At 40.4% G+C, this 19,345-nt stretch overlaps 1 protein-coding gene across 1 annotated transcript in view; it reads left to right on the forward strand.

The window, feature by feature from the left end:
* LOC144767478 (uncharacterized) overlaps nucleotides 1-4,147 on the forward strand; it is a 216,547-nt gene extending 212,400 nt beyond the window's left edge. The window contains exon 3 of the mRNA XM_078650895.1: nucleotides 3,939-4,147. Coding sequence (XP_078507021.1) covers nucleotides 3,939-4,083 — 145 coding nt within the window. The 3' untranslated portion in view covers nucleotides 4,084-4,147. The remainder of the gene's footprint in view (nucleotides 1-3,938) is intronic.
* Nucleotides 4,148-19,345: the final 15,198 nt, after the last annotated feature.

A 19,345-nucleotide genomic window follows, 5' to 3' on the forward strand; every position in this document is an offset into this window, starting at 1 on the left:
ATTCTGTTTTTCTAGCATACAGTGACCAGTAAAAAGGAGATATTTATGGCAACATTTTTATTTTTGCACTATAGAAAATTTAGAATCTTTCTGCATGTTTCTACACATTCCGAGCTAATGCAGTTTTTTTTAAACTGACTTGTATTTAGCTGATACTTGATGTTTATTTTTTCAATAGAGGTTCTATTTGTATTCTTCATATTTGCAAACATCCTCCCCCTTTCATATGAAAGAGCTACACACCAAGGATTTAAGTGGTATGATGTAAAGGTGATGGTGTGACCATATATTATGTGGGATGACAAGGATATTGCAAGTCACCTTGGAGTTCCACATGCTTAAAAAGGAACTCGGCCTTCGTTCCTCTATATGGTCATGGATCTCCGAGGTGATTTCCAATTATGATGTACCACAGTGGTTACTTTATCTATATATATAAAAACGAAAGTATGTCTGTCTGTCTGTCTGTTTGTCCTTTATGCATTACTACACCATTCATCCGATCGCCATGAAACTTTGGGAAGTTGTTGAGTACATTCCCGCGAAGGTTTCTGGCATAACATTTTTTTAAATATCGGCCCCCGGGGCCCTCATAATTTTTCGAATACTGATGTACGCACCAAATGGAAAAACAACAAAACGTGTATCCACAAACAATCACATGAATAAATAGAATTAGAACGCCATTCATCCGATCGCCTTGAAACTTTGGGAAGTTGTTGAGTACACTCCCGCAAAGGTTTCTGCCATAAAATGTTTTTAAATATCGGCCCCCCAGAGCCCTCATAATCTTTTGAATACTGATGTACGCATAAGACGGAAAAACAAAAAATTGTGTATCCACAAGCACTCGAATAAAATAAATAGAATTAAAACACCATTCATCCGATCGCCAGGAAACTTTGGGAAGTTGTTGAGTACACTCCTGCGAAGGTTTCTGGCATAACATTTTTTAAATATCGGCCCCCCAGGGCCCTCATAATCTTTCGAATACGGATGTACCCACCAGGCGGAAAAACAAAAAATCGTGTATCCACAAGCACTCGAATAAATAAATAGAATTAAAACGACACTTTGAAATGTTTTCCATATTAAAATGAATACATTTCAATAAAAATGACACAATGTAAATTGAATGTTATCATGACGAGTTTCTTTGAATTTCCTTTCTTCGGAGATCGTAGCAACGCACGACGGGTAAGCTAGTCTCATATATAAAAGTTAGATAGCACGCTTATAAAAATCCATCCTATTTAAAACTCCTCTATAAAATATAATGTGAACTTGCGGAGTCTTGGTAGACACATCCGCAGTTATATCTGCCCAAAAAAAACATGTAATCTATTACACCCTCAGACACAGGGCTTAACTAACAGAACTTTGCATGCTTGGATTTTTGAGTCTAAGAATGCAACTTGCTTAACTGAAGGGCTTACTGGCTGAAGAGGAATTAGCATTTGTATAGATCAAAAATTGCCATTAGTCTGGCATTGAAACGCCTTTTGGATGGCATAGTTATGATTTCTAAATATTCCCATTTCAGATCAGAGTCAGATTTGGCTTTTTGAAGATTTGTGGGCTTGTGGGCATTAGGGTGAGAAATTTAGTTGTAATAAGCTGTGAGCTTTTGGTGGGGGAGACTTGTGGGCTGTATCAAATTACCTACATATTTCTTCGGTATGTACAGGTGTACTTGCACAGTAATGTAACAAACGAGATTGGTAACACCGCAAGATAAGGGCGCTCAAAATAATCTCCAGGGATTAGTAATGGTCTCTGAAATTGCCTACTCAGTGCAGCTAGGTGAGAAGAGGGTGGTTACCAAATTACCCCCTAACAACCACACCTAGGTGTGGTATAAAAACATTAAAAAAAAGGGTGATCTCACCTGCGCTCCTTTGTATTTAAATCAAATCTTTCTAGTATCCTGAGCACATAAACCACTAACTTAGAATATTTATGGTACAATTCTAATACTAGAATGTAACCAAAAGTCCCTGGTCACAATTTTACACAATACTAATTCCTCAAATCCTGGTTCAAAACATCAACAGTCATCCAAATCATATAGAAATGTCCAAAATTATAATCCATAAGCTGTAAGGTAAATCGTAGAATTTTTCTTTATTCACGGGTTATCTTGAGTGATGTTGTCAAAACTTCATTCAGTCAACAGCCAACACGTGTTTCGTCTGGCTCATCACATTAGCCAATGACTTCATCAGGGCTGTTTACACAAACATCAAAAATAAAAATCAATAATCTGTTTTTTCAACAATTATTCTAGAATAAAAGAAAAGAAGAAAGGAAAGTACCAAGATACCATATTACACCCCAGTGATTTATAGAGGAATAAAGGACAAAAGAAAGAGTAAAGGTTCTCCACGCCACCTTGGCCATAAGGTCACCTGTGTGTACACCTATTAATACCAAATTTAATTTGATCTTAGTCACCTTTCTATGCAAGTAGAGTTAATCTCATAAAAGGTATCTCTCGTCCTCCTGAGTAGACAAACGTAGTCCTCTTGTCTTCTAAATAAGACAAATACATCTAATAAATAATAGTTCCAACTTGACTACAATACCTTATCATACTGTCACTGCTACACTGTAAACAAACTCTAAAGTCAACTCTTATATCTAGACTGGAAGATAGGATGTCTCCCCTGTCATATATTCATCAAAAGACACAATTCCCTCTAACTCACCACTTCAAATCATCTATTACAGAAACTCATTATTTGCGTGCAGCCAGGTAACCTCTATCGTTTGTAACTGGAGGTGATGAAAATACTTTGAAGTGGTGAGTTAGAGGGAATTGTGTCTTTTGATAAATATACGACAGGGGAGACATCCTATCTTCCAGTCTAGATATAAGAGTTGACTTTAGAGTTTGTTTACAGTGTAGCGGTGACAGTATGATAAGGTATTGTAGTCAAGTTGGAACTAATATTTATTAGATGTATTTGTGTTATTTAGAAGACAAGAGGACTACGTTTGTCTACTCAGGAGGACAAGAGATACCTTTAATGAGATTAACTCTACTTGCATAGAAAGGTGACTAAGATCAAATTAAATTTGGTATTAATAGGTGTACACATAGGTGACCTTATGGCCAAGGTGGTGTGGAGAACCTTTACTCTTTCTTTTGTTCCTTTATTCCTCTATAAATCACTGGGGTGTAATATGGTATCTTGGTACTTTCCTTTCTTCTTTTCTTTTATTCTAGAATAATTGTAGAAAAAACAGATTATTGATTTTTATTTTTGATGTTTGTGTAAACAGCCCTGATGAAGTCATTGGCTAATGTGATGAGCCAGACGAAACACGTGTTGGCTGTTGACTGAATGAAGTTTTGACAACATCACTCAAGATAACCTGTGAATAAAGAAAAATTCTATGATTTACCTTACAGCTTATGGATTATAATTCTGGACATTTCTATATGATTTGGATGACTGTTGATGTTTTGAACCAGGATTTGAGGAATTAGTATTGTGTAAAATTGTGACCAGGGACTTTTGGTTACATTCTAGTATTAGAATTGTACTATAAATATTCTAAGTTAGTGGTTTATGTGCTCAGGATACTAGAAAGATTTGATTTAAATACAAAGGAGCGCAGGTGAGATCACCCTTTTTTGAATCCTTTCACAGTAAATGTGTATGATTAGTAGGTGATCATAGAAAGGGCTTTTGGATGCCTTAATAAACAGTTGCATAATCGGGCTGTGTTGAGTGCATTATCAGTGTTCTATTAAACATGCTGTTGTTGGGTGGTGTGAAAAATGTCTTGGGATGTGGAGCTTGTGTGCCCATGTTGATTGATACCTATCTTAAAACCTTTTCAGCATCTTACACCCCACCTAAATCATGTAAACCCACATACTCAGGACTTCAATGTACGAAACCCTAAATTCTTTTTGCTTCTTCTTTTAGCTTCAGGACGTTCCGCTTCACGGCGTACAGCCAGCTGACAAGATGGTGCTGGGGGATGCTGGGATACAACAACCGTATGAATCTGCCGGCCTGTGCCATAACCATCATCCGCAACACTTTCCATTATGGATATTCACACTTGTAGATTAATTTTAAACAAATGTTGTATTCATATTGTACAATTTACAAAATTCAATAAAAAGACATTTATCTAAGTTGTACTAATCTCCTGTTACTTTAAAAATCCTTTATTGTAAAATAGTTGGATAACATGGTGGTGCAAGAGAGTTAAGAGCAGGATTGGTGGGTATGGACTCTAGTGATTAAGTTAACCAGCATATTATACCTTTCACCCAGTGAGACTGCTCTGAGAATGCCTTGGCACAATGTTATATGTTCCTTATTTGTTAATGCGTTGAGTTGTGGGATTCTACTGTGAGACAGTAATATTCTAGGTGGCAGGGGTAGACCATACTTGGGTCACTTTCTGAATAAAAGCTAACTTTTCCTGGAAGTTGGAGACCTGCGGTTACAACATGATTTTGGTGGCAAGTTATAGCCAGCACAGCGATCCAGGTGGTTCTATTGTGGTATCACCAACTAAGTCTACTCGTTTTCAGTGTGTTCCTTGCTCTTTACTTAGTTCACAGTGACTCTACGCATGAAAAGGAAGTGCTTATATTGACACAGATAAACTTTGCCATCTGTTTTTCAAGCCAATCAGCGCATGATGCAGCTCATCTTATCACTTCCCATGAAGCTCAGTCTACTAAAGGCAAAACTCATGGGCACCTGCAGAGTGCATAACACGGCTCCACTAACTATGGCCAACGGTGCTCACACCACTGCAACAGTGAACTCACAGGCAGAAACCAATCTACATCAGCAATTTATTCTTTATTTTATACTTAAAAGCTACTGTTATCACTGTATTGTCCCCAGCCTGCTCTACTCCTCTGACTCTTACGCTATCACATTGTTAGCTTTTTCCTAATAAAGGAATGGCCCAATAGAATGACCTTAAAGGGAAAAAAATATCAATAGATTACAACACAGAAAGGCCATTTCAGACCAGTTTATACATTATTTCTCTACTTTTGTAATACGTTTGCTGAAAAATAATCCCCAGAAGGTCCTTGTACTTGTTTTAGGATAGTTATATCGCACCATAATTAAAAATATCACAATCAAATAAATTTGGTTTGGAGTGTAAGAGTTTCCACGCAGTGCATTCAACATAAAATCTTCAGCTATAATGCTGCCACCAATACTTTTGACACAACCAGACACTCCACCAATTAAATGGGAAGAGTGGGTTGACATGTTTGGAAACTATTTAGAATCCATGGATAGTCTAGACTTTTTGTCCAACAAAAAGAAAGCATTATTGCTTAATGAACTTGGAAAAGAAATACAGTGTGAAAATCAGATACTGACAGATGACTTTGGAACAAGATGTCCAACCAATTCTGGATACCTATAAAGAAGTGAAGAAGATATTCGAAGTAGGACATCAACCTAGTCATTATCTCACTGCTGGGGAGGCGGTAGATGAGTTTGTTGCTAGGTTATATGAGCTGTCGATAAAATATCAGCTTGGGGTTATGACAGATTAATTGATTAGTAACCAAATAATAGTACAGTGTAGAAGCAAGGACATGCAGGAGTGAGTACGGGCAGTTGAAAGATGCTATGGAGATAGCGAAGTTAATCGAGCAATCAGAATATTCCATGAAGGAGATACAAAAAGATGTGAGGTTTGGGGGAATATTGCATGTGTAGATAGGAGTGAAGGGGTTGTAAATAAGAGTAAAGCCAAAGTGTATCTTCCAGGAACAGTGGCAATTCCAGAAAGATCATAACGACTTCACATCTTACAGTAAGACGCGTATTAGTAATTTCCATTCCTCAGAACTCATAGAGCTGTTACACTTTGACTTTGACTGACTCCAGATAGCCGTGTTGTATTTCAAGTAGTTTTATTGAGTTACTCACAAGTGGATGAGTTGTAGAGTTGCAGCCCTTCCAAGAGCAGTCTACCAGCTGATCAGCCCATACTCCAACTGGCACACTCAAGCATACAGGCACCCAAACATTCCATTCAAGACGCTCAAACCAACATTCCATGCATCACATTCACACTGGCTGAGCAGCTAGGGACGAAGTAACAGAGAGAAAGCAGATATTTATAATACAGGTACAACATACCTTCCCTTCTTGCACAAAACAAAAGTAGAAACGCAATAGAGAAAAAGCAAGAAGAAAGTGTACCCAGACGTGAAGGGATCATAGCAAACATACCAAGAAAATTAAGTGTGAGCAAGGAAAAAAAATAAACAGATGTGCATGAGTAAGTACCACAGAATAAGAGATAGAAGGCTAAGACCGAAGTACAAGAGAAATGGAAAGAAAATACATAGAAATAAACACGAGATGTACAACAGGTACATGTAAGAAAAATAAACAATGAAGAGGAATGAAAGATAATATACATAATATATATATATATATTACCCACCCATCCTCCTCCTATAACATTTTAAAGAAACATTATAAATGGGTGACGGACACCCGAACTGACTTTCCCCAAAAGACAGTTGAATACATGGACCAGAGACAAGGAACCTCTACACCCCCAAAAAAAAAATAAGTTAAGGGAAAAGAAAGAAACAGTGATCGCCAACCATACAGCCACAGAGGCCTAGGGGCAGACAACCACGAGTGTGGTACACAGTGAAAATGATATTCTAAAGTATATATACCATGAAACCCAGAACGATATTAATACCGTTAGCAAATTGAAGTAAACATGTACCACAGTGTGAACAAAAGAAAGGCACACGTGGGACTAAACCCCATTATAACCCAACGTGGAGTTAGAAACATAAACAGAGTAACAGAAAACATGGGACTAAAACCCATTTGCAACATACAACATGGGACTATAACCATTTGGAACCCCTATGAGGAGATTAGAGTGAACGAAAAAATTGAACACATGGAACCTATACCCACTAGAACCCCTATGTGGAGGGTAGAAACGTGCACATAAAAATCGAACACCTGGGACTCGTACCAATTAGAAACCTTGTATGGAGGATAGAAACGTGCACAGAACAGAAGAACACATGGGACTCGTACCCATTAGAAACTGTGTAGACGGGGCAGACACCCACAACAAACTATGTAGATGGGAAAAACAGTCATCACTAATTGTGAAAATGAGAAAACTGTGTTGAATGGCACTGACACCCAAACTGTGTTGAATGGAACTACAAGATCCAACAACAATCCCGTGTAGCATAAACAAGAACATGTAAATACTGTACGTGTAACATCAAAACAAAGATAAGAACTAGAGGCAGGAATGCAATGGAGAATCATGGCTGAATGAAGACAAAATGGCCATAAATAACAAAATCCATCGCTGGTGAGTGACATCTCCCGCATGTCATGCCATAGAGTAATACAAATTTACTAATAATGCATAGTGTAGCATATTAAAATGTTGAATATTTCTCTATATGCAGTATCAACATAAATATTGATGGAAAAAAACATGATCAATCAATATAAACTTTATTCGGATAAAAAATGCATATCCATAAAAGTACAAAAACAGAAAAGCAATTAGGCGGTCATATAAAATTAAAATTAGACCTCCAGTATTACAGTGCACAATCTAGTAATGAAACAAATCGTTAAAAAGACATTTGACAATTCAGGTTAAAAACATAAAATAAAGTGCTCTAATTCAGCAGGGGCGCATAGAGTTACGGGTGCGCACCGCCGCCTTAAAAAAAGAGCCAACACGGAAGGTTAATTCATCATCACTTAGAGCAGTCATCATTTCTTTTTTAGCTTATTTGCACAAAGATCTACACGCCCGGGTGCACATTAGCAAGGATAGTGAGGTCTCCAAAGCCATTGAGGTAGGTAGGGGGGTCAGGCAGGGCTGCGTCCTGGCCCCCCTCCTATTTATATTATACATCAACGATCGAAATAAGTCTCTGGTAACACTAACTCAGGATGTCCCACTTATCAACGGTAATAAACTCCCTGCATTGTTATATGCTGACGACGCGGTGCTGATGGGGCGTACCCCAAAAGCTCTCCGCACCTTGGTCCGTGGTTTCGTAGAGTTTACCGCAACTCTGGATCTATGCAACAATTTAAAAAAATATGTTTTAATGGCGTGTGGGTCTAAGAAGTATTCTAACTCCTCTATAGTTTTAAATTCTAATTGTTTACAGAGCACTCGCACTTTCCCATACCTTGGTTTGGTATTTGCATCTAACGGGTTGTGGACTGACCACGTGGCCTATTGTCGGAGGAAGTTCACACATTCTATTAACACGATACTTGGGCTTCCTAAGCCAAGGAATTTAGAGGTTGTGCCCGCAACTATTAAGATCTTCAATGCGTACCAGTTGCAACCTAGGGTGCCGAAGTCTGGGGGCATACTAACAGTGCAAGCATCCAGGGTGAAAAGAATTGATTTTGTCGTAAAATCCTGGGTGCACCCATCTCATCATCTAAATATGCTAGTCACTGTGAGTTAAATCTGCCATACATTGAAGACTACATTAAGGCTCGCCCAGCCCTATTTTGGTTGAGAATCTGGAAACACTCTGTGGCTCAACTTACCAGAGAGATAATCTTAGATGTGTCTGAAATGTGACAGGTGAATGGACATACCATTGCTAGCTGCGGCTCACAAAAGTTTAGCTAGTGTGCACCATGAATTTGTATTCCTAAATCCCTCAGACCTTGGTACCAGTAGTAGTAAATCCCTCCAAAGGACCCTCTATGCATCGTATAAAAGTGCTAGACTGGTCACAGAGCGTAAAAAAAGTCACTCGCCAGATATATGTATATTGAGAACGTCCCTCCCGTGGTCTTTAGTTATCTGTTAAAACCAATTGGCCGTTGGGAAAGGGGCTTACTCTTCCGGCTGAGGACTGACACTATGACATTTATGCTCTCATTCCCCGTGGATTTTATCCCTAATCTTGACCTTCTGTCCTGTCTGTGCAATAACCATCCCAAACAATCGATGCTGCACTTTTTATTTTTCTGTTCTTACTATTTAATTCTCACCAAAAGGTTTTCGATTCTTTATTTTAAAGCTTCACGTGAGATTGATTATAAGGCAGCTTATGGGATGGTGATCGCTCTAAGTGATGAAAACATAAGAAAAAAAAAACATGAAGCGCCTTGGCATCACTATAACACACGTTATTGAGGAAAATGTTTCCAATAAAAGCTTTAAATATTGCAAACTCCTATTCTTGCCTCTTACAAATTCTTGTAAACATGCAGAATGACCGATGTGAAGATGGGCAGACTCCAACTTATTTGCAATAGAATTGAACAACACCTCCTTGTGTGTGAAAATAATAAAGAATTAGAAATAACTGGTGGTCACACACAAATTATACCCATAAATCAGTCTGGACCACAGTACTTAGGGATTAAAAGTCAATGAAGAAATACCCCACTTTGCTCCTCTTGCAGCTTGAAACCTTTGGTCATGCAGGTGCCTGAATTGGAAAACAGGTAGTCGAAAATTAACGAAACTACCTTCATTCGAAAATGTATCCCTGAGCAGACTGAACATGTGAAGCCAAATGAAGTATGCTCACTCCGACTGCGAGCACTGATAAAGACTGCATGGCCCAGTGTTTGCGCGCAGCCACAGCTTCCAAGAAAACAGTACATAATCGGGTGGCACTGGGTAAAACCAAACAAGTTGAGTGCTGCCGCCAAGCCAAAGATGGCGGCACGCATTGCTGATGCTTGCTGGGTGGTTTAAGGCACGTCCTCGCTGGAAAGCGTCACAGAGCAGCTTCAGGCAGCGTAGAAGAACAAATGCCATAGAGAGTGCTACAGTATAGTATAAAGCCACAGGAGTATAACCCATAGACCGGGTGCAGATCAGGGTTAATATATGAAAACTAACAACAAAAATCTCAACGGGATTCAATAATTGTTCATATATATGTATGTACAAGACATTACGAGAAGGACAACAAGAAAAAGTGGGCGACTCCCAAGTAATTTAGCTGTATGTGCTCATGGCATCATATATCTAAAAATCAATTTATGCATCAAAGTTATATCAGCACTGTTAGCATAAATGCTTAGGCAACCCTAAGGAACTTAGTGCACGTTGATCTTGTAACGAAGATGACAGCGCAAGTGACATTTGTTCATATATATGTATGTACAAGACATTACGAGAAGGGCAACAAGAAAAAGTGGGAGACTCCCAAGTAATTTTGCTGTATGTGCTCATGGCATCATATATCTAAAAATCAATTTATGCATCACAGTTATATCAGCACTGTTAGCATAAATGCTTAGGCAACCCTAAGGAACTTAGTGCACGTTGATCTTGTAACGAAGATGACGGCGCAAGTGACAATTGTTCATATATATGTATGTACAAGATATTACGAGAAGGACAACAAGAAAAAGTGAGAGACTCCCAAGTAATTTTGCTGTATGTGCTCATGGCATCATATATCTAAAAATCAATTTATGCATCACAGTTATATCAGTACTGTTAGCATAAATGCTTAGGCAACCCTAAGGAACTTAGTGCACGTTGATCTTGTAACGAAGATGATGGCGCAAGTGACAAGTGAAGAACACAGCGCTAGGAGCAAGGTGAAAAAAGTGCCATAATATATATATATATATATATATACAAAGTTGTTGGTTCAACACAAGAATTTCAGGGCAATTCATCAAGGTTTCTGGAATGATTTGTTGAACCAACGATGAATGTGCGCCACAAATTGCACTGGTAACAATGGTCAACGGCGTTTCGATCCTAGCAAATCAGGGTAATCATCAGGACCAGGTGACCAAGATTGTGAATGCTGAAGCTTGGATTAGGTGGGTGAGAGGGTCCTATGCGCAGAGAATGGCGTCAAGGAATGTCTCAGCGTGGTCAACGGGCCAGTGTGAACATCCACTGCAGAAGTTCGGATTACGATTTTAGAGGTGTGGGTTCGGAGCCCCGATCCACGGCATCGGTTTCAGGCTGTTGTTTCCTGGAGAATGCAGCGTGTATGATTCAATCCATCCGGTGAGTAATCCCGGGCCGCCACAATTGTGTGCGATGTGAGTCCGGTTTCTCAAGATACCGGACTCACACCACACACAATTGTGGCACATTGGAATAATATACACTATAGTTTTGACATAGGACTGAGGTCAGTATGTCTGTATCAAGTACATTAAACTTAATTACTTGTGTGTGCCAGCTAACTCAGAGGTCACTAGAAACTTCCCGAATAAATAAGAAGGGATTCGTTTCTGACAACCGCATAAACATGACAATTTTGTTTCCCATAGAATCGGAACAGTCTCAGAATCGTGGAAACAATAGATAACAGTTTCACTCAGTCAATTGTGCATGCTTTGTTTCTACAGAGTTTACACAGAAATAGGTAGACAGGTGTTTCAATAAAAAGGGTTTATTGAACAGTCTTATTTCTCGTGCAAGAGATTTGAACTGCTACAATTTTAAGACAGAATGGGAAGTATAATGTGTACAGTGTTAGCAGTAAGATAAAATAATACTGCAATAGCAAGGTTTGTAGCTATGACATATATTCATAAAAATACATACCTAAATACCACAGGCTAAAATGTGAATACTCGTCTGGTGATCCTAGCTAGTTCTACCCCAGTGTACCTAGCCTAAGTGTAGTACGATATAAGAGGTAGGTGCTGTTTGTCTATAGTCTAGTTGGGCTATAGTTTAGATTGGTGTTGCCAAGATTTGCCAAAAGTCCCTAAAGGTTCTAGTCTGCTCCATACCTTAGAATGAGAGAGGTTGGACTCTCTTTCCGGGTCTCGATCTCTAACACCCCGCAAGGGGAGTCAGAAACACTGGAGCTGGATTCTGTTTCCGGGTCTCAATCTCTAACACCCCGCAAGGGGAGTCAAAAACACAGGAGCTGGATTCTCTGCGAGGAGGATGACAGCGTCTGGTCAGTGTGTCAGGCGGGAACTCGACTTCCTTCCGAACTTGCCGTGTCGTGCAAGTATGCAACCAAACCGTGGTTTGCCATGGCAAGTGAAGGTATATCTATACCTTGAAGGTGTTTAGGAATGCCAGTATTGAGGTAAAAGTCGGGCAGATGAACGTCATGAATGAACCCCTAAGGAATAGATGTTCATGCATAATAAATGAGTTCTTGGAGAAATCAATAATCCAAGCAAGGGGAAGTCCTAAAAGCTTAAGAGTCTGGTTTTCCAAGAACTCGTTGTGACGTAGATGGACAAATGTAGGTGGCCTTGCCTGTATTTGGTTAGCATGGATAATGCCTAAATAAGGGTAGGATTTCTATGCCTAAATATGGGCAATGCGAATTGTGTCTATATAAGGGCATAAACCGGGAAATCTATATACGGTCTCCAAATCGACACACAACAGCTTAAAGTGTTTTGGTGTTTGTCTCCAACATACCCCATGTTATTTTAGTAGGGCTTAAGTGGCAAAATTTGACATCCACAGGATGAGACTGGTTAAAAATAAAATATTGAAGCGCACACCAGCGTGGTGTAAAGGCACACACCTGTTCAAGGGAAACTGATTTAGCATGAATAACGCTGTAATAACTTGCATGCCAGATCCGTGTCCTGGTGTGTAAACGGGCTTTCCAAACGTGAGATAACGCCACTGAAGAAGGCACCCGAAATGAAAGTGTAGATATTGATCCACTCAAGTAAATCGTGTAGCGAATCTCCATAAACAAATCCATCTAGAAGAGACCGATGGTTGTAGAGTGGGGTGAACACTCCACGCATAGACTCCACAAATGATCCCTTGTTGAGCAGCCATTGATCCCGTGTTGAGCAGTTGAGCCATTGATCCCGTGTTGAGTTGTTGATCATTGTCCACTATTCATTGGAATAAGTCTGTGAGCACTCCACGCGTGTGCTGGGGTCGGCCAGCATGAGGAAAACAGGTAAAGAGCAGAGAAAGTGCTCAGGATTACACAAGCTGTCATAGTAGCAGGAATACCCAATCCTTGTAGCCAATGAAGAAGGCGCAGGCTGGGGCTGTCTGATGTAAGAGACACTAGTGGGGCTGGCATGCCTTGTACTTCAGACTGGAGGTTTCTTCATAGTTTCTGTAGCTTTCCTTTGAAGATTTCTTGTTTCAGTAAGATCTCTTAAAATGCACATAGTTTCGAATCTTCGCCAACATTTTGTAGTAACTGACTCCAGATAGCCGTGATGTATTTCAAGTTGTTTTATTGAGTTAGTTACAAGTGGATGAGTTGTAGAGTTGCAGCCCCACCAGGAGCAGTCTGCCTGCTACTCACACCATACTCCAACTGACACACTCAAGCATGCAGGCACCCAAACATTCCATTCAAGACTCACACCAACATTCCATGCATCAGATTCACACTGGCTGAGTAGCTAGGGAGAAAGTAACAGATTAACCAGGTAATTATAATACAGGTTACAACATAGTTTAAGTAGGTAAAACAGGAAATGGCTATGGAAAGGTAATTTCATGCAAATGTGTAGAGAGAACAATTGAGGTAAGGTTATTGGTGTATGAATGAAGACAATACTCTGCTTGGATCATTGGGATTAGATAGGATTATGTGTCTAGGTAATAACACTGAAACTTGGGGCAGGAAATGCAGGCTGAAAGCCGAATTTAAGATCAGAGGAAAGATGGTAGATTCCAGTTCAGCATACACAATTATATATGCCCATGAAGATAGAATTGCAAGATAGACAAGTTGGTGGGAAAGTATATGTAGCAGAGAGTGGACTGCCAACTGTAGGGTGGGCCCACCAATATGATTTACACATAATAATTGATTCCAGAATGTCTATTGACATTGTACTGGTAGAGGATTCTTCTGTGGAAAATATTGTCAGTGGACCTGAGTATTCAGAGAAGAAGTGGTTGAAATGAAAGGATATCTGCCCAAGCCTAAGGTGAAGCCAGGTGCGATTCCTGTTCAACATAAAGTTAGACGTGCTGAAAAAGCTAACTGAAAACAGTTTTTCCGTAGACTTGCGTAGCCTAAACCAGAATACTGTTGTGGACACCGTTCCACTCCCTAATATCATTGACCTTACACTGTTACCTAAGGAATGGAGTACTTTACCAAATTAGATTAAAAAAAGTATTACCACCAGATCATATTATGCAAAGAGTCAAAACAATTACCTACTTTCATAACCATGGAAGGCACTTTCCGGTTTAGTAGGATGCCTTTAATATTATCCTCGGCAGCAGAGGAAGAAGACAGACATTTTCAAAGTGTTGGCTACTGGCATCTACTTTCAAGATGACAAATCGGTGTTTGAGGAGTCAGCAGAAAGCCACAACGTACTCTGAGACACATTTAGACAGACTTGCTGGGGCTGGGTTATCAGTGAGAAAAGTAAAGTATAAATTCATGGCTGAAAAAATTGAATATTGTCTGCGGAAGGAGTGAGTCCAAAATTGAACTTGTGAGAGCCATAAAGTTAGCTCCCAACCTCCCAAGATAAAGGTCAACTGAGATCATCCTTTGGTCTCATAGAATAATATGCAAAAATGTATGTACAGCTGGGATCTTAAGTTTGTTCGACTCCAAGCATAAGACCATAATAGCAGTGTATGCCCATTCAACGGGGACAGGAGCAGTACTTTCCCAGAAACTGAAGGTAAGAGACACTTGCAGTAGCGTGGCGTGTGGATTATTTCAGGACCTAAACATTTGCACTTCAAATTTGCCTTCATACCAACCATCAATCTTTAGTAAAAGTATTGTTACTGGGGGTGAGCTGCCAAGGGCACCACAAGATTAGCTACATTGGGCTGCCTCTAAAATATTGTTATACCATCAAACAACCCAGGTTGGCGCAATGTGGAAGTCAACTTAGTTATTGATTATTTCGCAGGGCGTTGACAAGTTGTACAAGCTAAGGAAAAGGAAGGAGCTGTGGCACGCGTTAGTGACATGGTTGAATGGATTCACAGTCATGAGGGGTTTCAGGAAATGGAAGCTGATTAGGTCTTGAGTGGTGTTGTAAAATTAAAAGAGAAAGCACTGTACCATGGCAGAAGGGAATATGGCGGCCCACTAAGTCGCCGGCCGGGAGCTACTCTCCACTCGCCACTGTTGCAGGCATTCACTGCCAGCATGATCAGGAAACGGCGCCTTGCTTCGCTCACCTCACTGTAGAATTTTCTCCTTCTTTCGATCGAACATTTTACTGCCTGGTTCTTTTTGTCTCTCACAATCCGAACGTTCAGCTGTTTTGCGGCTCTGGACTGCCACTGATGTGCGTGGTTTGGCTTTGCTTAGGGCTGTGAGCGAGCTCTCCAAGCAGCGCATTGCGCCCTCCCCTGCCCTGGAAGCCCTGGATCTAGATCAAGGACGAAATCTGGCAGGGTCAGTACATGCAGCTGCCTCCCGGGAAAAATCACAGAGAGGCTGTGTGGAGTTTGTGGCTAGCAGTCTTGGTGGCTCTACCTCGTGGAGGGGGTGCACTGCAAAAACCAACCATCAATACAGTATCCCGAACCACGGAAAGCAGGGAAAGAAAGAGAGGCAGAAGTATGGTGCAGGCTCTTCGCCTATAGATGTCATGACCCATTCACTGGAGGGTAAGGAGCGTGCAGTTAAGGCTGGCGGGTTAACAGCTGAACATAAGTCTGTGCATCCATTAGCTAACCCTGACAGCAACTTATTCCTTGGTAAAAGGTATAAATTGAGATACAATACCTTTCTCCTCAAGGAGTCTAACCCCAATCTGACTCAGCAACTAGACAGTTCCTAGCTCCTCCTCTGGGTAAAAACAAAACTAAAAGTCTCTGTTAAACCCTCACAAGTGAAGGCTATTCCCATAAAAGAGAAAAAAAGAAACCAGTCCTAACAGGTCCAAGAGTGACAACTTCTCCTCTCAGGTCATACTTTAAACTGAACTTGCAGCTCAACATGGAGACCTTAGAGGGGGTAGTTGCCTCGCCAGAAAATGCTCCTCTCCCCACTCAGCGATTCTCGTTACAAATAGATTTTGAGTACTGAAAGACTCTGTCCCAGCACCTGGGAGCAAAGAGCAGATAGGAGAAAAAGAAACCCTAGGAGGTGTTCATAAAACCCATTCCCAGAATCCAACATCAAGCAAATCCGCCAATGAGGCTGTTAAGGATACACCAGGTCCTGACTCAGTTTAAAGTATGCTGAGCCAACTATCTCTAGAAATTAAAGAATGTTTCTCCACTTCAGAGACTAACCAGAGGAAAATTCAGGACACGTATAGTAGACTGGAGGAGAACTTATCAGCGTAATGCAAGGCATGGAGGTACTGGAAAATCAATCTCTTGAGGTAGGGTCGGATGTGAAAGATAACACTCAGGAAGTGGTCAGGCTTAAACAGAGAGAGAAGGACTTATCAGACAGGTTGGAAAGACTGGAAAACAACTCCAGTAGGAATAATATCAGGATCCTGGATATTAAGAAAGGGGTGGAAGGGGACAGTGTCGAAGCATTTGTAATCGACCATTTGACTAAAGCTTTCCCACGCGCGATCTCCGCCATAACTTTGGAATCTGAAATCCAAATTAAACCCTGGTAGGAAAAAACCCAGTACAATTCTGGTGAATATACAATCTTACACCCTCAAGGAAAAGCTTTTGGGGGCTGCCCTTAAGCAATAAACTATCCGGGCCCAGGATCTACCTTAAAATAAGGTCTGACATCTCTCGTGTGACAGAAGATCGAAGGTGGGAGTTGGGCATGCAAATGGACCCTCTAACAAAGTACAGCTGAGGTTGCCTGCATTCTTTAAAGTGATGTGGGCCAACAAAATATATAATTTTCAATCTCTGGCAAAGTGGATAGTTTCTTGGCCCTTTATAAAGCTGCCAAATAGTTGAGGCACCCATCATGAACATTGATTCATGGGTTGGAACGTGAACGGCTTAAGGGTTAAAAAAAGACAGCGTCTGGTCCTTCGATATTTGAATGAAAGCCCCGCTGGGGTTCTCCTCCTCCAAGAGATGCACCTTCTACCGGCCTAATGTTTAGCACTATTCAACAGGCACAGATGGGTAGATAATGTAATAGCCACAGACCAACAATACTGTTCTAAAGGTGTTGCCATGATAATTAAAGCAAACTCTGGAATAGAACTTCGTAGATTGGAGGCAGATGAAAGTGGGCGTTGGGTGGTAGCGAAAGTTAAAACTGGTTGCACTTTATACACCATGGCCAGTTATTATGGTCCGAATGATACCTCACCATTGAATAATCTTTGTTCCAGCTTGCTTGACTTTGAAGCCCCTCTCATAATTGGCAGGGACTTTAATATCCTTTAAACAACAAATTGGATAGATCTTCGCCCCGCATCCAAATCACTTCATCACAAGTTAAAGCCTACCTCTTTTCGATGCTAGATAATTTTAACTTATGTGATGTATGGCGTAAGATTAATGGTTATTCTAGAGATTATTCCTATTTCAGCAAAAAGAATGGCCACTATTCTAGGATTGATTAAATATTTAAGGAGCTTTCAGAAGTTAGAAAATTAAAAAAAAATTGATTATTTACCCATCCATCTATCAGATCACGTAGCAATCTGGTTAAAAATTGAATCCCTTTAAAACCCACTTTTAGATGGTGGACCCTGAATAGAAGATTACTCTTACAAGCAGACATCTTGAGTAAGACAGAAAGGGATACAGCTGACTTTTTTAATTGGAACACAGCATCTGCCCTAGCGCACGTAGTATGGGATGCCTTTAAGGCCTGGTTAAGAGGGTCTTTCAAGTGCACCTCGGCGGCCTGGGTTAGATCAGAAAAAAGATAAATTGCTTCACTGGAAGATCAGCTAGCATTAGCTGAAGCAAATCTGAAGTCCAGGCATTTCCAAGGGGCGGATAAAGAGAGCCTAATTGGGAGAGTTGAAGACTTGCAATATGAATTTAGACTCACGATAGAGGGAAACTTGCTGTGGAAATGGGAGGTTAGCAAAATTAGAGGTTTTGATCAAAGGGAGAACTGTGGGAAACTGTTAGCAATGAAGAGTGGAATGGACAGGGCACATAACTATATCAGGAAGATCAAACCGTAAAATGGGGATCTGGGTGTTGAAGATAGGGAAGGCATTGAATCTGCTTTCACTAATTTTTTTTACCAAGAGGATTTAGTGGTAGATGAGGTTGTCTTGGATCATTGGCTTTTAAAAAAACAGCTCCCAGTGCTGAGTACTGATAGTTCACTATTTCTTAACCAGGATATATCAGGGAATTAAATTCTGACCGCCCTCAATAAAACTAAGAAAGAAAAAGCAGCAGGACCGGACTTGATCCCAAAGGAAATCTATGTATTACTGGCAGAAGTAATTATTCCTATCTGAATTCCTATTTGACAAAATATTGAGGGGCATCTCTCCACTCCTGGACTCTTGGAATGAGGCTGTCATCACATTAATCTTAAAGCCTGGGAAAGATCCCACACAATGTCAGTCTTATCGTCCAATATCATTATTTAACAGTGATTATAAAATCTTCACTGGAATATTAACAGCTCGACTAAGTAAAATTGTTGGGCATATAATTCATGAGGACCAGAAGGACTTCCTCCCAGGGAGGCAGATGACAGATCTAGTACGTACTTTAATCGGCACAATAGACCTTGCCACGACACAGTGCGGTCCATTATTGATAATCAACCTATACGCTGCAAAGCCCTTCGACCGGGTCAACTGGCAATATCTGAGTAGAACATTGAAGGCTTTTGGCTTTGATGAGCCCTTCAGGAGAGTCTTAAAGAAATCGATAAAGTTCCTCGAGCCCAAATATTAATAAACAGTAATATTACAGCCCCTGTAAAAATAGGACGAGGCACTAGACAAGGGTGTCCACTATCTCCTATCCTCTTTGACTTATATATTGAGCCCTTGGCTCAAAGTCTAAGGCAAAATAGGGACATATCTTTCTTTACGATAGGCTGTTTCTCTAGGAAGCTATCTGTCTATGACGACGACTTGATAATTTTTACATCTGATGCTAATCTAGCCCTTTCGTAATTATTTTCAGAAGTGCAAACATTTGGAAAAATGTCTGGATATGAGATTAATAGTAACAAGACGGAAGTCATGGCCTGGAATCTGGAAGATCATGGGGTTAGGCTGTCAAAAGAGAAAAGATACTTATGAGTAATATTATTACAACATTTAAAAGAACTCCCTAAAGAAGACTTAATGAAAGTCCTTAAGGACGGGAGGAGCCAGGCTGGCGACCAAGATGGACGCTTAGGCACCCGGCTCCGTAGACCTCCTTATCCTGCCACAAGATCCTGTTACTTATCCTGCGCCTATGAATCGTAATGACGCCTAATCGAGTGATCCCGAGCGATCTACCAGCT

This window comes from Lissotriton helveticus, chromosome 7 (assembly GCF_964261635.1).
Source record: "Lissotriton helveticus chromosome 7, aLisHel1.1, whole genome shotgun sequence".
NCBI lineage: Eukaryota > Metazoa > Chordata > Amphibia > Caudata > Salamandridae > Lissotriton > Lissotriton helveticus.